A 23,255-nucleotide genomic window follows, 5' to 3' on the forward strand; every position below is an offset into this window, starting at 1 on the left:
GTGTTTGCTACTACTATTATTTTTAATCAAGACATCATAAGACCTGCTTTTTAATTTACACCACCACAAAGCACCCTAGGAGATACTTTCTTGTTTTCTTTCTTGTCTTTTAACTTTTTATTTCTTGGAAGAAGAATGAAGGAGTTCCACCCATTAATACTTAAGGCTTCTTAAATATGAATACAGTGAGTAACTTTACTGACTTGTCTACTTTGCCATTTTACTTTAGGAACTGCTTTAGAGACAAGGAAGTTTGCTGGCTTTTGTCTTTCCCAGAGTCCCTAGAGTGAAAGAACGCGAGGAATGAAATTTTAAGTAGTTTAAACTGTTCATACAGATTTTATAAGATAAAGATCATGGTGAGATGTTTTTAAACTAAATGGGGTCTCTAGGATTGTAGATTTCTAATACAGAAAAAAAAACTGTGGATCAAAGAAGTGTCTCCTCATCTGACTCAATCTGACCCGTAGCCACCCCTCACTCCCCCTGGGGTGCTACTTTGTCCCCAGCCTCCTCTTATTGGGGCCTCCCTCCTTGCACTGGAGCCTCACTCCAACTTTTCCGCTCCTCTGTGAGTCCCTTGAATGTCAAGGTTGAGGGCGCACTGGGACCATGCTTTCTTCTCCTATTTAATGTCCAACATTGTCTCCCTGAAGCAGGGAGCAGGGTGCAGTCTTACTGCCTCAGAGTTCTCTGCTTGATGTCTCTGTTTTCCTCCAGTTTCCTGAGCTGCTACCTCATCTTGGCCAAACCCCTCACCACCAGTCAGCTTATTCTTATATTTCAGCCTTTTCACAAGATGTGTACTTCCAGTCCATCCACAGCTCTTCCAGATATTTAGATTTATGGTAAATGAGTTCATGTGTTTTTTATGTGTTTAGATGAAGTGAATGCAAGACAGAAGTAGCAAGTGCCAAGGCCCCAAAGCGGGAGCATGTGTCTGTTGAACTTAGGGAATAGCAAGAAGATGGTGTGCTTGGAATGGACAGAGGAAAGGGGAGAGCCGTGGGAGATGCTGTTCTGGAAATGGTAGTGGGATCAGATCATGTAGGATCTTGGCAGCCACCAACTGTTAGTTACCAGATCTGCACCTGCAAGAAAGTCTTGGACATAGGTCAGCTTCTAACGTAGTGTGTGCAGGAATGTTCTGTCTCTTGACGGAGTTGCTAAGCTTAGAACTGTCTTTTCAGGGGCAGCTGCATTTCTTGATTACTTAATGTCCACCATACTAGAGCTCTTAAAACTTGGTATTTGTAACATTGGCCTGTGCCGAGCCTGGAGTGTGTAAGTCCAGTGTTTACTTTTAACAAGTCACCTTCAGAAATGCATGAATATTTATCAGAATGTGTAAAACACATCATTGGGAAGTATTTAAAATGACCTTGTTTTACTGCTGGCCAAACTTTAATAAATTGAGCAAGTAATATTTGAAAAGTTAATATATAAACACACTCCATTGAATTTTAAAATGTTTATTATCATTTTTAACAATTTGAATCTTGTATAAGTGTGCAGATCAGTGACATCAAGTAAGTTCAGAGTGCTGTGTAGCCGTTACCGCCAGCATCTCCAGGACGTCTTTCATCTTGTCGAACTGAAACTTCACTCACTTCCTAACTCCCCACCTCCTCCTCTTCCCTATGTCTGGCAGCCACCCTTCTCCTGACGTCTCTGTGGACGTGACTATTCTGGTGCATCAAATAGGTGAAATCATTGTAGAGTTGGTGCTTTATTCCACTTAGCCGGCTTATTTCAGTTAGTATTGTGTTCTCAGGGTTAATCTATGTTGTAGAATGTGTCAGAATTTCCTTTCTTTTTAAGGCTGAATGATGTTCCATTATTTGATATGCTATTTTTCTAATTCATTCACCTGTAGATGGACACTTAGGTTGCTTCTACCTTTTGGTTATTGCGAATGATGTTTCTATGAATGTGGTTGTACAAGGACATATTCATGGCCATACTTTGAATTCTTTTGGGTCTATATCCAGAAATGGAATTGCTGGATCATGTAGTAATTTTATTTTTTTATTTTTTTGTGGAACTTCCATACTGTTTTCCAGTAGTAGATAAAATATTATACATTGCTGCCAACGGTGCATGCTTAAGGGTTTAAATTTCTTCACAGTGTCTCTAATTTCTCCTTGACAACATTTCTTTTCCTTTTTTTTATAGTAGCCATCTTAATGGGTGTAGGGTGGCATCTCATTGTATTGTTGTAGTTTTGATTTACATTTCCCTAATGATTAGTGGCATTAAGTATCTTTATATGTGCTTCTGGGCCCTTTGTATGTATGTCTTTTTTGGAGAAATTTTTATTCAAGTTCTTTGTCCAGTTTTAATCACATTTTTTATTTTTTTTTTGTTATTGAGTTTTAGAGGCTGTCTATGTATTCAATCTTTTATCAGATATGAAACTTTCGAATAATTTTTTCTATTCTTTGGTTTGCCATTTTATTGTAATGATAATATACTCTGATGAACAAAAGTTTTTAATTTTGTTGATGTCCAATTGGGCTATTCTTTTGGTTGTTTGTGCTTTTGGTGTCATTTCTTTTTCAAAAAATGGCCAAATCCAGTGCCATGAACTTTTGCCATCTTTTCTTATGCACTTAACGCTGTTTGTTTGTTTTTTTACAGGGTTGAGCTTTGGAGAGAACCAAGCAAATCCTTGGGCATCAGCATTGTTGGTGGACGAGGGATGGGGAGTCGTCTGAGCAATGGTGAAGTGATGAGGGGCATTTTCATCAAACATGTTCTTGAAGATAGTCCAGCTGGGAGAAATGGAACCTTGAAGCCTGGAGATAGAATAGTAGAGGTACCCCCCACTGAACCTTCTGTGCTGAAACACTTTACCTGTTGCATCCTCTTTACCAGGGGAATCACCACCTTGATATTGGTTGCTCAGCTGAACATTAGAGTAAAATGTGTTTGTGGTTAAAGCATTTAGATTTTTCTTTTTCTTATTTTTAAAATTTATTTAATCCTCACCTGAGGACATGCTTACTGATTTTAGAGACCGGGAAGGGGAGGGGGATGAGGAAAAAAATATCAGTGCGAGAGAGAAACTTGGATCAGTTGTCTTTTGTAAGCATCCCAACCAGGAATTGAACCCACAACCATTAGTGTATGGGATGAACCTCCAACCAACTTAGCCACCTGGCCAGGGAAAGCATTTCTTATTTGTTTCGTTTCATCCATAACTATTGTCTTCAGTATATGCTGACAGATTATATATTTTGATGTTTGAGAGTGTTACCAACCATTCTTAAAAACACTGGTCCTGAGAGAAAATAATTGAATTCTTGTTCAAAGAGCAAAGCAAATTTCTTGGGGAATAATTCTTTAACAGTATATATTGCAAAATATGTCCATCATAAATAAGTCAAAATTGAGGTTTCATTTTAAAAATACTTTATAGTTATCATTTTATTGTAAACTTTGTTGAATGAGATTTTTTTCCAAATGAAGCTTTTTTGTAAAATCTCTTATGCTAAGGCCCTGATTACCTTTCATTTAAATGCCCCAGCCCAAACTCAGATTTTCTTTCTTCTCAGTGCTGTGCCCATTCATCACAAGGCTGCGTGTTTGCCACACGTGTGTACACACGTGCATTTGGTTATATATGAGAGAAAAGCAGTTGGTTAGATTGTACCTAATTCCTTAATTCAAAGTGAAGTTTAATGGTTTCAATAGACTCTTCCCTCAGGAGTCACTCACTCATTTACTTTACAAGTATCCCTGGAACAGCTGTTGCATTCCAGGTGCTCCCTCGGGCTCTGGGCATCCCACAGGGAAGGAGGGCGTGCCTGCCTGCCAAGTGAGACGGACAGGGCAAGTAATCAGGTCACTTCAGAGCACCGCGATAAATTATTTGATCATGATAAGCATACTGAACTCAAGAGGGTAAAGAGATAGCTGATTCAGATTTTCTGAGTTGTCAGGATTTATAGAGCAGACCAAAAGAGACAGCTTCCAAATAGAAACTCATTGCTTTCTTACTGTGAGATTTGTTTGGTTTGCACCGAAGTTCAACTCTGCAAAAAATAAATACAGTGTTAAACTATACGATTTTAAATATAATGGGGACTTACTATGTGTAAGTTATATTTACTTTATATAAGTGATTGTCTCTCACTTTCTGAAATCATAGAACCTCATACATTAAAATGCCCTAATTGTTTAGAAGAAGGTTATAATTTAGCCATTATTTTAAAATTAGCATTTTGGGGATTGTGTAATTGATCGATTGATGATTACTGAGCGCTGAAGAAGGAAGAAGATTGAGACTTGAGAGAAAACGAGGGCCGTGTAAGTGTTATTTTCCCTCCAACTACTTACGAGGAGGAATGGTAGGCTTTTTCTCTTCCTGCAAACTTACCTTTCTTTAGATGAAATCTTAGCCCTCTTTTAGAGAACTCTACCTAAAATTTCCATTTTAAATGATCACAAGGCAGTTTATTTTATGGGTACTTCACTACTAAGTGCCTTTGACAGAAGTAGAAAAAGTAAGAAATGGTTATGATTATTTCTGGAAAGGATTGATCATAGTTTTCCCCAAAATATTGTTTAAATGTATTAAGAATTTTAAAACATCCCTATCCAACTGAAAATGACTTATTTTGTGGTAAAGTACTGTGTGCTGTTTAGCAGTGGTTTGCCGAGTGTTTTATGTGTGGGGGATTTTCTCGTAAATAAAGAAGCCTTAGGCCTCTGTAATCCTGGAGATTCTATGACATTTCTGCTAAGAGTTTCTGAAAATGTATATAGACTAGATGAGTAGAGACTTGCCGATGATTTTATTCTAAGTATAGTTTTTTGAATGTGAGCAAAGACATTTAATGCCCAGTTAAATTTTCCCACTAATGATATATATAGTACACATGAATATTAACTTTCATTCTACAGAAGTTAGAAGTCATTTTTAATATGCACTGAAAGACATGTTAAGTATCCCCTAAGTATCAGCCTGAGGGAGTTTTTCAATTACATGTATATACTTATGTATATACTTTTTTAAAGGTGATGATGTTCTATGCAGAGATCTAATAGTTTGGGTCTCTGGACCAGAATTGGGTCCCTTCCAATTTTGTTATTTTGTTGTGTATACCATTTTGCAGTAATTGGAAATGATAAAATGATATAGTATACTGTAGTTTTCTGACAGGATTAGCATTTGGCCTTTCAGACTATTTTCCTTCCTATCCATGTAGTGCATCAGCTCAGCTGATCATCGGGGAGGGAGGCCATGCAGAATAAAAGGGGACACAATAACTTTTATTTCCAAGCTACTTATATAAGAATTACTAACAAGTAAGCACAATTTCTTGGCTTTCTGCTCCTGTCATGTCTACTGCAAAGACTCTTTGCAAAACTAACCTTACCATAACCTGTTATTTCTGAACATCAGAATTTTGTTTTCAACCTCAAGCTTCCCTGTCCAGAGAAAAATGCACAACGCCATCACCAACCCACTTCCCAAAGCACTCTAATGAATTGGAAAAAATTTCTACAATACTTTCATGATGAAGACAGTGCTACTAGACAGCTCCCTTACATTATTTCTGTAGTTATGCAGATTTATTAAAGGCGCAGCCAAGCAGTGTAAGGAATGCTGAAGCAGAGCCTTCCTTCTAATTGATCATTATTTCAGTTGATTAGTAGAGACAGACATCTGTGTCCAAGACAAGGGACCACAGTTTGCGGACCAGATTAAAAGGTCCAAAGCCTCACATACAGTCTCAATTATTTTTGGTTCCAAAACTACTTTTCCAGGACGCTCCTCCAGGGATCTTCAGGACTCCAGATCCACAAATTGTTCTGTTGTTCTGTAGCTTCTTGAAATGTTAAGCTGAGGCCTTCCATTGCAGGTGGATGGCATGGACCTCAGAGATGCAAGCCACGAACAAGCTGTGGAAGCCATTCGGAAAGCAGGCAACCCTGTAGTCTTTATGGTACAGAGCATTATAAACAGACCAAGGGTAAGCAAACACAGAGGGCAAGGTAGGCATATGCGAACAGTGTTCAACTTGGAATCTAATGGATCAAGGGCCAAGTTGTCTCTAAAAACAAAGATATCAAGTCTTGGAATCTCAGGAGACTTGTTAAAAGTTTGTTTTGCTTGTTTTTCTTAATTGAGTTGTCCTGAAAATCCCTTCTACCAATTTTAATAAACACTTGAAGTTTATTTTAAATGCACAGAAGTAGGGTTCATTGGTGGCCAGTGATGGACAGTTATTAATGTTCATTATAGACATGAAGTACGTAAGTTGTTAACAGAAATGTGGTATAGTCTTTGAGGTTAATAATCTCTGACCTTCATTGGAGTCCCTTAGAAGCCAGTGAGATGACGTTTTCTTTACAAATTGATTCCCTTAGAATTTTCAGTTTATGAAATCTCATGATCACCAGTGAATAATCTTAATGTACTTATCTATTTCACTGAACATTACATTTACACATGGTGGATTTTGTTTAAGCTGTACATCTCTATACGAGTTATTTCATAACTGCTGCTCCCCAGCTTCAGTCACCATATAGCTTTACATTGCTGCTTCGTCCCTGGTGGACAGAAACCTACTAACCCATTTTACCATCAGCCATCACTGATAAAATGGCTTCAACATTATTTCTAAAAGTCTAAGGCATTTAGTGAATGTGGTGGGGGGGAGAAGTTACTAAGTTACTAAGCTTACCAATACATAAGCTTTGTGTATTTGATCTGCCCTAATATTGCCAAAGATGGAAATTGTGCCGAGAATTAAAACTATTTTTCTATTCCTTCTTTGTACCTCAGTAAAAAGAAAAATATTTTAACGTGCAGCAGTTCTTAGATATAGTTGGGCTGCATAGCCTTCAGAAAGTTCTTCAGAGACACACGTGCTCACTGAAGAGTCGGCACACCATTGCCAGGGTTTCCCGAGTGTCCTGGGGCGTAGAGAGAGGCTCACTTCGGGATCGGAGCGGAGAATCCCTGACGCGCTGATTCACTTCGAGATGCCTGTTGTCAGCTTTGAGAGCTGGTTGTATTTTAGAGGGAAAGGTCAGCATATGTGCGGGGAGTTTAAAGGATTATCTAAAATGAAAAATATGTAATTTTATATACAGTACATTTAACTTTTTAAATTAAGAATTTAAGGTAATTTTCAGAATTTAAAATTAAGAATTTAACATGATGGTAGGAAAGTAGCAAACAGCTCTGTAGAGGAGATCAAAGTAATTGCCAAAATCTGTGTCACTGAATAAAAGTGACTGCATTTGTGCTGTCGGTTGTCCCTTCTGTTGTCGAGACAGGTGTGCAGCTCCGCCCTAAGTTTACCCTAAGAAACGAATTTAGCTGTTCCTAATGTGAGCCTTTATCTTCACATCTGCAGTTTTTCATCATGCAGTTGTTTCTTGTTAGGTAATAATTATTCATTCAGATGAGAAAATCTGCCAAATGGTGGGGCTGCATCATACCGCATTCTTTTCAAATGCTATTCAGTTTGTTTAAATAACTATAAATCTTTCTACATTTGTTTCCATTTGTTGTGTTAAACATAGACACAGCGTGATAGTGTTGGTAAATGGTTGTTTAAGTTAAAGCTATTTTTTGTGTGGGTGGGTTTTGCATATTTTTCGTTTTGTTTTTCATTTCAAACTTTTATAACATTTAGGATGATATTATAAACTGCTGAATAGGCTTCTCAGTACTACTTTTTAAAAAACTTTAACTACAAATATTTATTTCAGTGCCAGTCACATTTTATAATGAGCTGGGAAGGGTTTTTTTTTCCCCCGTGCACCTGGAAAATATTCCTATTTTATTATCTGAGTTATAATGATGCCTGATTTTGTACCAATTATTCCAGGATAAGTGTTACTCAAGTAAGGTTTTAGGACCTTCCCACACCCCAAAGTATGGCATGTTGGTTATTGAATATTTTAAGCTAGAGGAATTTGGGGAAAGACAGGTGCCAGCAGGACTCTGACCTCCCCTTCTACACTGGAGTAGGGTGTCCGGTTGTCCTGTGAGGTGTGCCCTTCCTGTCCCTGGAGAGAAGATGGAGGGATGCTGAGAGGGGGCTGATGGACAGATTGGGCTGAGTCCCCCCCAGTTCCCTCCACTAAGTCCATATTCTTTTGTCTTGTGATACTTTCCACAACTACCAGCTGCTCATCCAGCCTCGTGTTACAACACTCAGGTTTAACCATGTCTCCTGGTCTTTATTTCCGTATGAAGGCTCCATGTCACAGAAAACTTATATTAAATCAATATGTACACTCTCCTCTCGTTAATCTGTTTCTTATTACAGAGATCCAGCTGAGAAACTAAGATGGGTATGGGAATTTTTTTTCTTTCTCTACATATGCCTTTTGCTTTAGGAAATTATAATTAATTTTGCATTTAAAGTGAGATCTGCTTGGTATTCAATGATTTACTTCCCTATGAAAATAAATTGAATCTACTATAAAGGAAAAATTACAAATAACTAAGTTTCTTAATGGTAAATGTTTTGTTTGTGGATATAATAAAGCTTTAAGAAAAACTTATACATAGGCTCTTAGGCTGTTCAAGATTCAGAGCTTCCCAGAGCTAGCCCTGATAACTCCACCAGTGTGATACTTTCCAGAACTTAGTCCGACCACGTCGCTGTAGGAAAGGGTGGGCCCTGTTAATATGGGCCAGAGAATGTTTTTTGTCTTCCTGGTGCTGCTTCTTATTTAATAACATTTCTATTTTTATCAGCCCTTGGAACTATGAACAGAAGTTTCATCAGTGATTTTTTAATAAGAAATACAGTCTGTTTCTATAACTCTTTCTTTAATAATAGTGATCTACCACTTCCCTTGCTGCGTTCATTCTGTACTTTTACATTCTGTTCTCAGGGCCAAATTCTAATCCTATAAGAGCTGCAAATTGGAAGAAAAAATAGGAAGGGAGGAAGGCAGGCAAGCAGAAAACTAGAGCTCTCTTTAAATATTTTATTTCTTGATATTATGGTTTTATTTTATATTATTCTACAGAACTATAAAGGAACTGTAAAACCAAAAACTTCCTCGTGTGAGGGTTGAAAATAATCTCTACCGTCCGTAGCATGGACTTACTTTTTTTTCCGCCTAGGATGTTTTTAATCTCTGCCTAGTCATTTCTTCCATCATACTGTATGGTCACATTCTTTGACATTTGTGATCTTCTTTTTTGTAAAGCGGGAGTTGACATTTTAAACTGAAAAGCAGAGCAAGCGTTGAGATGAACAGAAATGTCATTGTGCCCATTTCTTTTTTCTGTCTTCTCTCTGTAGGAAAAACATTGCAGAAGAGCAGATTGAAAGGGGTGTGTGGCGTGAGCTTCAGTGCAGGCGCACTGGGCGAGGGTAGTCTTTGCAGAGTGCCCTCCCAGGCAGGGCGGTGTCGCGTGGCAGTCTTTCTACGCTCCATGCTTGCCAGTAGGGATTTTTTATAGAGAGAAGTAACACAAACATTTAATTGGAGCCAAAATGAATTTTAAATGTCTGCATTTTCCCTTGAAAGATGTAGTCAATAAAAGAAAAAGATAGCGGGTGTGAAGAGAAGGAGAATTTATTGTGGTAAGGAAACGACTTTTCTTTCCCTTAAACTATGAAAATGTTAAATTCTGTCTGGCAGTCATCCTGCCTTTAATAAGTACATTCAAACCCCATGGTCCTAGCTCTGTGTGTCACACACAGACGAGCCTCAGCACCTGAGAGACACACCCTGGGGTAGGGCTTCAAGCGTCCTTCAGAACCCCATCAATGCCCCAACATAGAAGAATGTGGGAACTTTCATAGTGAATATTAAATATATGTATATATAATATTTCTACTTTAAAAAGTGGGCAGAACTAGAAACATCACGGTACAGTGATTCACTTTTTTAAAAGTCTTATTATTTTTTAACTGAAAAGTTATTGACTTCAAGCAATCTTAATATCTAGTCAAAGTATGAAAATTTCCTTACTGGAAAACAAAATAAAAGACTAATGAAGATTACCTGTGAATTAGCAGACAAGTGTTTAATCTGCATTCTGAAACAGATAGACCATTCTTTGTTTTACGAGAAAACGCCACATAATTTGCTTTTAAATATACATTTCAAAAACTTTTTATTTCAGTTAGAAATATGTTTACTGATCTGCATAATATATATATTAGTACATAAAGTAGACAAATACACATGCATCGGTCTGGTAGTGAAGACACTTGGTGAGAGTGAAAGAATTCAGGAACCCATCTGTCGGACGCATTTCCTGTGTGGTTGGTGGCCGGCTTTAGATAGAAGTGCAGATTCAGGTCACTAGAGGCAAACATTTTTTCAGACTGATGGTGTTATTAGTAGATCTGACAATCTGACAGGATCTAATTTTCTGCAGTTACTGAAATCAGTAAGTACTTTGTTCTTAAAACTGAGTTGTCTGGAATACATTTCTTTGCGCTTAGCGCCTGTTATGTTTCTTTTTAGAAACCCCCCTTGCCTTCCTTGCCGCACAACCTTTACCCTAAGTTCAGCTTCAGCAGCACTAACCCATTTGCTGACTCTCTGCAGTTCAACGCCGACAAGGTTGGATAATGCCCATTGTCTTGCCATTGCCTTTTGCAAATGTTTTGTTCTTTGTTACTGTTTGTGCCTTGTCGCAGTTCACTGTTTACTAAATTGGGGCAGGAAAAAAAAAAACCCGTGTGTTTGGAGTGGGCATGTAAATCTTTTCATAAGTACATTTTCTTGCCAGAGCACACTCATTTTTGTAGCTGAAATTAGATGGTCCTTCTGAAGGGTAAGGGAGAATTGTGAGTGCAGTGCCTTTTCTGTGTTTCTTGGTGTGAGTTAAATGTTCTGATATTTAAATTTTTGCTAGTTGCCAAATATATGAAATACTGTCACACGTAACTTTTTAAAAACCTTGTAATGGTTTAAATCTTGAGTAGACTTATACGAGGTTGCCCTAAAATCCCCAGTGTGAGTTGATCACCACATAGACAGTCATGCACTTACAAGAGTCCCTTGAATATTCATGCTTTGTGTCCATGGGGTGCCTCAGTTGAGAGCCACGGAGCCATTGCACACATGGAAACCTGGGCTTGCGCGTGCTCGTGGTCTGCTGGAATTATAAGTTCGAAACTGAAACAGAAACTTACGAGAACTAACATACTATGATTTGATCACAAAAAGAAAGAAAGCTATGAACAATTTCTTCCACGAAGCATTTTATGAATATTCATTGGAATTTCGTGTTATTGGAATGAAGAAAACCAAAGATAATTTATCTGAAGGAATATGTTTTCTGTTACTATAGGAATTACAGAGTTCAAGTACTCTTTTCCTCCGTTGTTCCCCAACTAACCCTTTTGCTCCCACACCATTTAAGGTTTGTCTGAATGAGAAGTTTCCATGAGTAAGTGGCGTGCTGCAGTGTGCTGTGTGTGTACGTCAGGCTGTGTGCATACATGGCATGGCGTGATTTCAAGTGCACTTCACATTGTTGCCAGTCAACACTGAACAGTCTTTGTTAAAGAGTTGTATTTTTATTAACAAATTTTAAGAAGTGTCAGCAACAAGCCAATTATATAATCTCAGAATGAGTGTCTTAGGGGTAGTAAAATAGAATACCTAATTGCCTTTAGTAAATGTATGTAGAGTTGTATTCGTCTTACAATTCATCAGCTAGGTTAGGGTACCATTTTAGTTTGCTCACCATGTGAAAATGTGAGATCCTGAACAGTTTGTTCACCATAGGTTTAATTCGTTTGTTTGTTTGTTAAGGGAAATACTCAGAAAAGTTACGCAGCAAGTGATATCTAAAAATTTGTGCCCATAAATTTATTAAAATTATGAAAAGTTTAAATTAGGTTCTGTTCTAATTTTTCAAAGTGAAATGGGCTTAATTCATGCTTATTAACATTTTTTGTTGTTACAGAGAAGTAATTTTTTTTATTTTAACCAGAAAAATTTTAAATTATATACCCTCCCAACCTAGTATGTTTAATGAACCTTAGTATGTCAAATGAGTTTTGTTTGTTTGTTTCTCATTTGTACACTGTTAATTTGAGAGTTTTATGGCCCAGCATTTGGGAAGATACCAAGGGTGTAGTTTGTACTAGTAATTCCTGTCTGTCTGACCAGTGGTATATAAGTTGAACATTTTAATACAGTACATTCTGTAACTTGAAAATCTGTTGTCCCGTAAGTCTCTATTATTCATCTCTCCTGTGCTTTGCCAGGAAAATAATAAATTGTGTTTATTATTATCATTGTAGGGTTATTTACAATCCCAAAGTGCTTTCCGAATCATCAAAGAAAGATTACACCGAGTGCCATGTAGTTTTAGTATTTGGTGTATTTTGTGGTATTCTGATTCTTGATACCACTTAATGATCCCCAAGTATTTGTGCTTGCCTGTCCTTTAGTGTGTTCTGTAAGAGGTTTTTTGTTTTTAATTTGCATTTTTCCCAAACATACACATATCAAATAAAGTGTATTAGAGGTGTATTAGAGGGAATTTCGCGTAGGATGAAAGGTAAAATAAAGAAGGTAGGAAGACCGAGGCTCCAGGCCTCAGGGACACTGTCATGCCCAGGTTCAAACTTTAGCTGGGTGTCTCTGACTCTTGAACCAGGTGCGGTCTCACTGTGGAAATTGGGGGAGACGACCTGGTGTAATGGGAAGTGCATTAGTTTGGGTTAAGAATTAAGCAAAAAGAACGTACCATTGTGTGATTTTTGAACAAAACCTTTGACTTTTCATGGTCTTGGGTTATTAATCTGCAAAGTGAACTCAGTGACCTAAGGTCCTTTTAAATTCTAATACTCAGTTTGGTGCTCTATAACTTGATGAAGCCAAGTCCTTTTTTGGATTAGGACCTTTTCTGTATGGTATACAGATAGCAAGTATACCATACTTAGGGTTTATGTGAAGTACTCGGCCATGTTTCTCCTTGACCTTGCAAGCTACCTTGGCAAGGGAACAATGGTGTTGTCCCTTAAAATGAGCCCCTCAGATCCAAGTCTGTGTGCCCTCTACTAACAAGCTAGCTCCCTGGGGGATGAACATGCATGTGTGATGTTTGTTTTCATGGATTTGTTGACACAGTCATTTGGAGAGAGGATTCAGGTAGCAATGAAAAATTATTTATGTCCAGTCTCGCTGTCAAGCTTGTAACATCTTTGGTTGTGTGATTACCATTTTTATTTTTTTCTAGTTTCTTGGAAGCCTTTTCTAGGCCTCTCCCAAATCTTGCCCAGAGCCCTGGACATTTATGATAAATTGTGAATAAAATTTTATAAAGGGGGAAGTTTGTATAATTTTTTATCTTAAGTGATTTAAGCCTTAAAATTGAACAGTTTGTTACCTTAAAATACCGAATAATAATGTAATGAATTGTTCTGTGAACATCCCACTTTGGTTTTGGGAACTTTACCTGAATCCTATCTACCACTTTATTTATATGTGTATCTATATTTCCCATTATTTATGTGTGGCTTTATATTTTAAAGCCATTTTTTGACATTATTCTCTTATTTTCCTTAACATTTTTCTCCTTAAGCCGCACATACCCACTGCATTCCTCCTGTTCCCACAGGCACCCAGTCAGTCCGAAACAGAGCCAGAAAAGGCTCCATTGTGCAGTGTGCCTCCAGCCCCTCCTTCAGCGTTTGCAGAAATGAGCAGTGACCAGGCCCCACCATCTGCGAGCCAAGTCTCAGAAGTGGACAAAGAGGATGAGTTTGGGTATAGCTGGAGTAAGTTGCCATTTTGTAATGCATTTAATTGTAACGAGCATTGAAAGAACTCTGTGCTTCTCAAGGCTTACGCCCTAAATGAAAAGGGATGTTTCAGCTTTAGTTATAAATACTGTAGTTTTGTGTGGAAAAATAATACTGTTTGTTTTCTCTTGAATATAGCATTCATTCCCAAGGCATGAAGTCATACTCCTTTTTTTTTTAATTCAAGTCCACATTTCTGTCAAAGCTCACTTTGCCATTTATATGAGAACTAGAAAGGACAGGGCACTCTCTCAGAAGCTGTTACTGGACCAACAGCCGTGTGGTCTTCACCAAGTCATCGCCCCTCTCTAGGCCCCGGGTTCCTCCAGTTGTCACTGATGCTGTGCCTTGAAATGTGCTGCTTTCTCTGCTAGGGTGGTACAGTTGTTGAGATAAAGACTTTGGGCATTTGCCAGATTGTTGAACCACCTCTGCGTTTTAGCTTCATGGTTTGTTCCTCTTTTTAAAGTGCATTTTTTATCTCCAGTTGCTCACAGTGAATTAGATAATGTCTCAGGAGTGCTGAACACCACTCCTGACTCCCAAGAAACGTTCAACGGCAGCTGTTTTTAGGATGATTGAGGTGTCTCTGTTTTCTGAGGAAAGAAACTATTTTACAGGGAAATAGTAAAAATGCAGCCAAGAGTTATAAATGTGTTAGTCCTTTTAAAAGTTTTGTTTTAAAAATATAATTATTTCCCTTAAGAAATCTATGGCATATGCTATTTAGAAGTACAGAATGTAAAAGTTGTGTTCTAGATTCTAGAAGGGTTCAGGAAATGGCAGGAAACAGCAGTTTATGAAATTGATCCAGTTAAGAATCAAGATAGAATACATGGTATCAGCCATATTGTAACATTTTCTGAGACAATTTGTAAAATTGATAGTTCACAGTCTGTTGCCAGTGAAATTAGCGTATATTGCTAGTCTGCCAAAGTGTCCAGAATATACCCCAAGAAAAGCATTAAATGGAATGTTTGTTAACTATTGTCATATCACAAGCTACCCCAAAACTTAATGGCTTGAGAAAGCAGTTTATTATTAATCTGCCCAAGGGACTGTGGTGCACTGGGTTCAGTTGGGCTGGGCCTTGAATACGGCTCTGTCACATGCCTGGAAATTAGTGTTGCTAATGGCTGGCTCCTCATCTGGGCTTGTGACACGGTGCACCTACATTTGGAATTTGGAGAATGGGAGAGAGGAGTGCTCTCATCTACTTAGGACTTATGTCCGAAAGCTGGGATAAGTCCTGGCTTGATGACGCTATACAATAACAAATATCATTCCCTTTTCTCTGGAAACATGGGCCAAGCAACTGCCCAACATGATACGACACACATTGTAGGTTTTCCTATGGGAGAAAGGTTTCCACTGACCAACGAAGATGAATATTCTGGACATTTTGTTCTCCTCTGTAAATGTTAAATTTCTATTTTTATCATAGTCTGAGTTTGTTGATGTGAATCACTCTTGGACCTATTCACCCCAGGTAAACCAACTGATGAGATACTGTACTCTCTGCAGCCTGGGTGGGGAAAGTGCCTCAAAGTGTGGGTGTTCCAGGAAACCAGTCTTGAGTCCTGGTGGCCACATTTAGCTTTTCTTAACCACCAGGCGTCATTCTGGTGCACATGACGCCCTTTTGAGGCTATTCTAAGTAGCCTTCTATAGTGAAGTATTTGACTGTGAATTAACTCTCAACACTGTAATGTTGTATTGTTGTTGTTGTTGTTGTGTGTAGAAAATATCAGAGAACGTTATGGAACTCTCACAGGCGAGCTACATATGATTGAACTGGAGAAAGGTCGTAGTGGTTTGGGTCTCAGTCTTGCTGGGAACAAAGACCGATCCAGAATGAGTGTCTTTATAGTGGGGATTGACCCAAATGGAGCGGCTGGAAAAGATGGTCGATTACAGATTGCAGATGAGCTGCTAGAGGTAATTTCTTACGGAAAACGCTGAACTTACTTTTGTGGAATCGGTGCAGTGGAATCAGCATTTTCTAGAAAATTCACCTGGGCCTCATATGGTGATGGAGAAAACTATCGCTTTCCTAATAAAATAGATGCATTACAGCAAATTTAGCACTAAACCAAATCTCTGCTCAGTAAAGTCCATGTTCCCATTAACTTCCATTTAAAGGTCATGACTGTGTAGCACCAGAAACAATTTTTGCCTCAAGACAGTAATAAAGATTACACTTCAAAAAACCTTTTTGTGTGTGCTGCATTTATTAGGAGCTTTTGAAAAGCCAAATGACCAATCATTCCTCAGTAATGAGACTAACCCATTAGACATTCTGGAAGTTGAATTCCTAATGGTAGAGTGATGGATGTTGGGTGCATTGGGGTCAAGGTTAAGGCTAAATAACTAAAACAGTAACTTAACCCTCCAAACAAAATAAATTTGTGGATCATACTTTATAGTGTTTAGCATTGCATTTGCCTGTTTTGTTTGTCCTTGCTTTCTGTGGGCTGGGATCCACATATTTTTATGTTGCCTTAATACTCCTCCCTCACTTTGTGTGTTTCTGATGGCTCTGTCGGCAGTAACTGAGTAAGTGGAGGACTGACGGTTTCCATCGGGTACCGTGCTGCACAGACACAATGTGCTGCCCAGATCCTGCATCTGTGAGCACTGCTGCTCCCGGTGGCCTATGCCCAGGGCTTGAGTTTTGAGAGGAACTAGAAACTGTGACAGTAGGGGATTTCTCGGGATGCTCTGTGCAGGTCACAAGTGCTTCCACAGAGCCCTTGCTTTATATAAAACATGCTGAAGCCCAGTGCCTGCCAAGAAATTCACTCTCTGCTCTCCTATAGTCAGTCCAGGAACTGCCTCTTTAGTCCAGGGAGATCAGACTGTATGGCATCATTTTAATGTTGTCTTTTAAAATGAGCTTTTTCAAAGTCAGGTTCATGTTCTAGGAAAGAGATCATACATGTGTATATATGAACATAAATATATGTGTGTATATATATATGTATATATATATATATTTAAAGGAAGAAATAAATATGCCTTTCATGAGCTAGCTAGGATGATAAAAATTTACAAATTAAAATGACAAGTTCAGTTAATGATGTTTATTTCCCATAGATCAATGGTCAAATTTTATATGGAAGAAGTCATCAGAATGCTTCATCAATCATTAAATGTGCCCCTTCTAAAGTAAAAATAATTTTTATCAGGTGAGCATTTTTTTTCTGATTTACTAATAAATACATTGTGTTAGCCTTTCAATTCTGAGTTCTTCTGAATAAAAATAAAACATTTATAAATGTGTTATTGTTACAGTTCCGGGTCTTTGGAATTACAGAATTTTTCCCAGTAATCCTTTTGAATCTCAGAGTAAAAGATTGAAAATAATGTGAATCATTGTGATATGACAGGTCATTGTATTTTCCCTTAGAAATAAAGATGCAGTGAGTCAGATGGCTGTGTGTCCTGGAAATACAGTGGAGGCTTTGTCTTCTACCTCAGAGAATCTTCAAAATAAGGAGGTATGTAGCATGTGTTTGCTTCTCTGGGAAGATTGGATTGATATACCACTTACTAATTCAACAAGTATAAAACCCTTCCAGGCTAGCAAAGATAAATAAGTCATAGCCTCGGCCCCCGTGAAGTTTGTAGCCTAGTACAAGATTCACTCGAGTAAGTCAGCTCACCACCCACATGAAGGCTAGTAGTAGAGTTTACATAGAGAATAATGAAGGGAGAAGAGGAGGCGTCAATTCCACCCCTGGAGAGAGAGTGAGAATAAGACTTCAGAGAGGAGTTTACTTGTAGGTTGGAAGGAAAAGACTTGGGGGCAAAAACATTGCAAGCAGACAGAATGGATTGAGCAGTGGTGTAGAAGCTCTGGCAAATGCAGACCCTTGGACGCTGTGGGGCGTACTGAACAGTGAGAGGCAGGAAGTGGGAGCTGGTGAGGAAGGGTCACTGAGAAGGGAGGGGGGGAGGCTCAGACTATGGGACTGTGATGAAGACTTTGTCTTCGAGGCCATGTTGTTAGGCACTCAAAGAATGGGAATTGTATTTTTAAAAACTTTGGAAGTGGTGCAGAGAAAAATCAGAGATTGCAGGAAAGAAGTTAAGAGGAGTAAGAAAATTATCAGAATAATTCAGGAGAAAGATAACAAGGTCCTGAACTAATGTAAAAAAAAAGGGAATGGTTACATTGTATATATCATATGAATAAGACCTAGCTAGATACTTCATCCACAACTAAATGTACTCATTGGGGAAAGATGAATGGCTGAGAATTTATTTATCTAACAAATATTTATTGAGTAAATATATATATATATATATATATGTATATACTGCTTTGTATAGGTCCTATTCTTTGGGCAGGGACAGACTGGTGAATGAAACAGATAAGATGTATAAGGCTTCCAGATGTCTGACTTGGTGATTTGATGGATGCCTGACATTTACTAATTTTTTTAAAAAATTAAAGGAGGAACAAATATTTATAAAAAAGAACCCATGTGTTTGAGGCAACTTAAGATTGAAGTACAGTATACATTTGGTCTAGTGTTTACAGATGGATTACCTTAGGTGCAGATTTGGCATGAAAGCTGAGGTTCTTACCTACAGAGAACATTTAGAGAGAAGAGGGCCAAGCACAGGATTATGCGTTATCAGCACAAGGAAGAAGGCGCACACAGAGTGGTCAGAGATGATGAAGCTGAGCCAGACAGACATGTAGCATGGCAGCTGATGAGAGCACATTTCAAGAAGAGGATACCGTACAACTTTGAACACTGCAAAGAGGTCTGATAAGAAGATGAATAAAGAAAGCCCATTAAACCCGGCAGCTAGGAAATTATTAGTGATTCCTGAGAAAGCAAAATATGGGTAGGGAGTTAGAAAAAGAAGGCAATGGCTACAGGGTGACACAGAAAATTCAGAGTTTTTTGGTGGAAGTTCTGTCCTTATTTGTTAAGCTTTGGATGTGTGTTTCGGACGACTAGAAGGATATAACAGAAAGAGAAAGTTGAAAAGTAGAAGAGCCATGATGATTATCGGTGGGAGAAGGTGTAGGAAAGGAAACACTGTTCCCTAAAGAAGCATGCAAACGTGAGGCTTTGTCTATACATGAGATAGATGCGTGACCTGTTGTCTCGTCCTGGGGAACTGCGTCATTGCTCGTAATGGTGAACTGAGGGAAGTGGTTTTTCATGATTGTAAAGGAGAAAATTTTACTTTCAGATGGACTGTACCAAATATATCTCTTAATGAAATGGATTATTTTAGTCTTTTTCAGGGGAAATATTTAATAGCTTCTAAAATCACTTTGTGACTAACACAGTAAAAAAAAAAGAAAATGGTACCTCAGCGTTTTATGTGTCAATGAATTTCACTGTTTGGTGGCTGGATTGCTAGTGAATTGCATTATAGAGTCAATCCAGGCAGTTTGAAAACTACATTGTGCTCTAAAATAACTGCTGTCTAATCACACCTCATTAGTATTTTGAAGAGAATATACTGTTCATAAATGTAATAAAATGTTAAAATAATAATAATGAAGTGCAATATATGAAATAATTGTGAATAAGTGGTCACTGTATTTAAACAAACAAAAATGCATAACACTCACTGTTTTTGCCATTTCTTTCTCTCTGTCAGGCTGAACCAAGTGCTGCAACTTCCGAGGCAGCTGTGGACCTCAGTTCACTTCAAAATGTGCAACACCTGGAGCTGCCCAAGGTAAATCGGCTTCGAGTTAGAAATGAGTCCCCTCACAGCACTGTTCTGATCCACTGTTTGGTCTCCAGACCAAAAAGTGTGGTCTCCGGACCAGCCATGTCAGTGTGACCTGATGTCTTGTCAGAAATGCAGTTGTTTGGGGCCACTTAGCCCCACTGAGTGATTAACTCTGAGGAGGGTTCCCCACTCTGTGTTTCAATATTCCAGGGAATGCTAACTTGTCAGAGCCACTCTGCAAACTGATATTTTAGCAGGGACCCCACTTTTCCTCCTTTATGGTAGCCCAAGGTCTGAAATTTCATGGTCCCTCTTTTGATTTATTTACCAAGGATCTGCAGTGGGGAAAAACTAAAGAACAAAGAAAGAGAAATTATAGTCCTTTTCCTTCCTAAAACTGAAAGCCCACATTACTAGAACTTTCACTGATAGATACCAGTGGGGTATTTGCTGTTGAACCTTAGGTTCAGATGATGGTTTTAAAGACGTGGTTTGGTGAACAGACACCTATAAATACTTTCAGGTGCTGTAAGATCATGCCGGTGTGCAGGTGGACAGGATGAATGAGAGTAGGAGCAGAAAGAGCAATGACGTGCTGAGGGGTAAGAGGAAGGAAGGAGATGGGATGAGGGGTAGGAGGATATTCACATAAAATGCGGCCACTCTCCAGCTGTGGGGCAGTGCAACGTGATGCACCTGAGATTTAGCAGCCGTCTGTCAGAGTTGCATCTGTACTTCATCAAGTATACAAGGGCTGTCCAGAAAAAGTCCAGCCATTGTTAATATAATGAAAACAGTTTGCGCAATAATCCATGTAACCTGGCGGCCAAATAGAGTGGACTAGAAGGTCCTTGCATGAACAATGACTACTTCACTCTGCTAGGTGGTGGGGGCAGCAGATGCCATTGAGTGAGCATGTGTACTGTATAGTTGTCACATTCTAAATAACTGAGCAAGTACAGAAACAAATCTGCATCAGATTTTATGTTAAGCTTGAATTTTGTTCCATGGAAACTGTTCAGATGATCCAGAAGGCCGCAGCTATGGGCATCTGGTGAATGGCAGCTTCATCACAACAACGTGGCTGCTCATGCATCACATCTCATGCAGGGCTCTTTGGCAAAACATCAGATCACCCAGGTGACTCAGCCCCCCTTCAGCCCAGATCTGGTGCCCTCTGACTTCTGGCTTTTCCCAAACTAAAATCACCTTTGAAAGGGACGAGATTTCAGAGTTTTGATGAGATTCAGGAAATAAGATGGGGTAGATGATGACAATTGGGAGAACTGTGTGATGTCCCGAGCTGCCTACTTTGAAGGGGACTGAGGTGTCATTGTCCTGTGTACATTGTTTCTTGTATCTTCTTCAGTAAATGCCTGTATTTTTCATATTATGTGGCTGGGTACTTTATGGACAGCCCTTGTATACTTGACACATTGTGTGATCTACAGTTTCTTCAGTTTTCTCACCTGTAAATTGAAGATGATAATACGATCTTTGATATAGGTAATTGTAAGTATTAAGTTCTTTATAAAGTGGTTGGTATAACACCTGGCACATGGTCAGACCTTGTTGAGCATTTAGGAGAAAAAAATACTGTGACTTTACTGTTTGTTTGTTTTTTAGATAACCCTACATATACACTTAAGAGAAGTCCTTCTTAATGGGCCATTAGTATTGTAGGAGGAGGGAAAAGAAGTCATTACAGCCTCTTTCTTTTCTACCAGGAAGTCTGTGCATTCAAGAATCCCTCATTCCACTGCTGATTAGCACCTTCCTCTTCCCGCTGCTGATTTCAGGGTTGCGTTACCTTTCCCAGTTCCCTTATAAGATCCTCTACCTCATTGCAATGAGCTTGAATCAAGAGCCCATGGAGATTATTTTAAGAATTCATCCTTGTTTTTTCTTACAAAAAGCAGAATGCTCTTCTGCTTTTTTTCTTTTTAGTGCAGTTTAAATAAATCCTGCATGACTCAAGACCTAGCATGATCTTACTTCTGTTTATTTTGAAATATCTGTTCAAAATTCTGGCCTATATAATGCTTATTATGGATGTCTTCACTTATTTGTCATTTAACTATGCGTGCCTGAGTGTCTCTCTTATGCTAAACTTCCACATGGGTATATTTTCTGTACATCTAAATTGCATATTGAAAGAAGTAACTCTTAAACTCTGTCTCCCATTACCTTATATAGTATGGTACACTGTAGTTCATACTAAGCATCTATGAGGGAAGAATGACGACACTGACACAGAGTGTGTGTACAGCGGAAAAGACGTCAAGACAGGAGAGTCAAGAAGGAGAGAATAGTCCTGTACAGTTCAAAATGGGAGCTAATGTAACAGGTCATTTTGAGTTCCATTTTGACTCCTTAGAAACTCTCTTGACAGGTTGATGATCTTCTTTTTTCTTTTAATTCTCTTTTTAAGTGGGAAACTAGAAGTTTAAACAAAAAGTTCATAATGTATATGTCTTTATAAATGAACACTCAGTGGCTGACGGAAATGCTAGTTCAATTTAGGAGACAAATATCTTTGGTTAAAGATTTATCTTTAGCTCATTTTGCTGTAGGAAAGTACATATGCATAAAAGCAAGTAACACATTTGCATGACTGCCAGAGATAGGTTTCCTATCCATTCAATTTTATATAGTGAAAGTCTTCAAATACAATTAAAAGTTTGTCTCTTTCTGAATTTAGGATATCTTCCAACTTCAAAGTAGTTCTCCTGATAATGGAGTAGCATGTTTAGTTTAGTTTGACTTTTAATTCCTGTTTACTCATTTTTAGCTCTTTAATTATACAACTGTTCCTTTTAAATATATTTCCTTAATTTGTTTCACATTCCCATTATGGTGGTGCTTTTATAACTAGCTCAAAACAATGTTCCTCAGATCTTTTTTTATTAAGAACCAAATGTACTGTGGCAGAAGTGAGGTGGAAAGTTGAGCAGCTAGAAAAGAAATTGCATGCTCTCAGCCTGTCATCCTTATTTGTGTGTCATCCTGCCTCCGTATCAATAAATTGTCTGGAGATGTGCACATGCTTGTTTTGTGATATTCTGAGTGGGATTGGGGCATATTTGTGCACGTAAATATGTACTGCATTGTTCCTTTTGTGACTCTGCCTGTTGCAGATAACAAAAGACACACCCCCTCACTCCTAAAGAAGAGCATTCATGGGCTCCGGGAGGCTGATCTTGTAGCACAGCAGTATCGTCAGAACCATCCTTTGCTGTCCCCAAACAGCCAACCACCGTGTCAGCTAGATCCCAAGGCGGGTCTTCTTCATAGTTTTAGAATGGTTGTGAACCCTAGTTGGGCTCATGTGCTGCTACTTTCTCAGATAGTTGGGGGTCGAGGGAGAGTGTCCCAGAATTCTGAGCAAAAGCCCGGAGGTTTATCCTAACTGGACCAGTCCAGATCACACACCTCCTCCTGATCTGAGTACCATTGCTGCGGAGTAATGTGGTATAGTTGACTTACACTCCATCCTCGCAGCTATTTAGCAATTGCTGCATAACAAATGACCTCAGAACTAGCAACTTAAAACAATAGACATTTATTATTCTCACAGTTTCTGCAGGTCAGGAATTTGAGACCAGTTTAGCTGGGTGGTCTTGTTCAGACTATCTTGTACAGTTGCCAGCAAACTCCCAGCGAGGGCTGCAAGTGGCCTGGACATTTGATGGGCTGGAGGGTCCACATCCAGTCACAATTGTTACTCTGATGGCTGTCGGTGAGGGGCCGTATTTCCTCTGCACCGGGGCTGCCGGAGTATCCTCA

General features: G+C 38.7%; 1 protein-coding gene across 6 annotated transcripts in view; it reads left to right on the forward strand.

Annotated features, from left to right (window-relative positions):
• The window catches only part of MPDZ (multiple PDZ domain crumbs cell polarity complex component), a 166,855-nt gene that overhangs the window by 124,216 nt on the left and 19,384 nt on the right, over positions 1 to 23,255 (forward strand). For 4 of the 6 annotated variants that reach the window (XM_037061962.1, XM_037061963.1, XM_037061961.1 and 1 more), the window contains 8 exons: positions 2,641 to 2,818; positions 5,871 to 5,981; positions 10,462 to 10,560; positions 13,577 to 13,736; positions 15,502 to 15,698; positions 16,857 to 16,948; positions 17,170 to 17,260; positions 19,392 to 19,472. In XM_037061962.1, coding sequence (XP_036917857.1) covers positions 2,641 to 2,818; positions 5,871 to 5,981; positions 10,462 to 10,560; positions 13,577 to 13,736; positions 15,502 to 15,698; positions 16,857 to 16,948; positions 17,170 to 17,260; positions 19,392 to 19,472 — 1,009 coding nt within the window. The remainder of the gene's footprint in view (positions 1 to 2,640; positions 2,819 to 5,870; positions 5,982 to 10,461; positions 10,561 to 13,576; positions 13,737 to 15,501; positions 15,699 to 16,856; positions 16,949 to 17,169; positions 17,261 to 19,391; positions 19,473 to 23,255) is intronic. The other 2 variants (XM_037061964.1, XM_037061966.1) reach the window with 2 other exon arrangements.

This window comes from Sturnira hondurensis, unplaced genomic scaffold (genome assembly GCF_014824575.4).
Source record: "Sturnira hondurensis isolate 20B ecotype Veracruz unplaced genomic scaffold, ASM1482457v3 Scaffold0013559, whole genome shotgun sequence".
Taxonomy (NCBI): Eukaryota; Metazoa; Chordata; class Mammalia; order Chiroptera; family Phyllostomidae; genus Sturnira; species Sturnira hondurensis.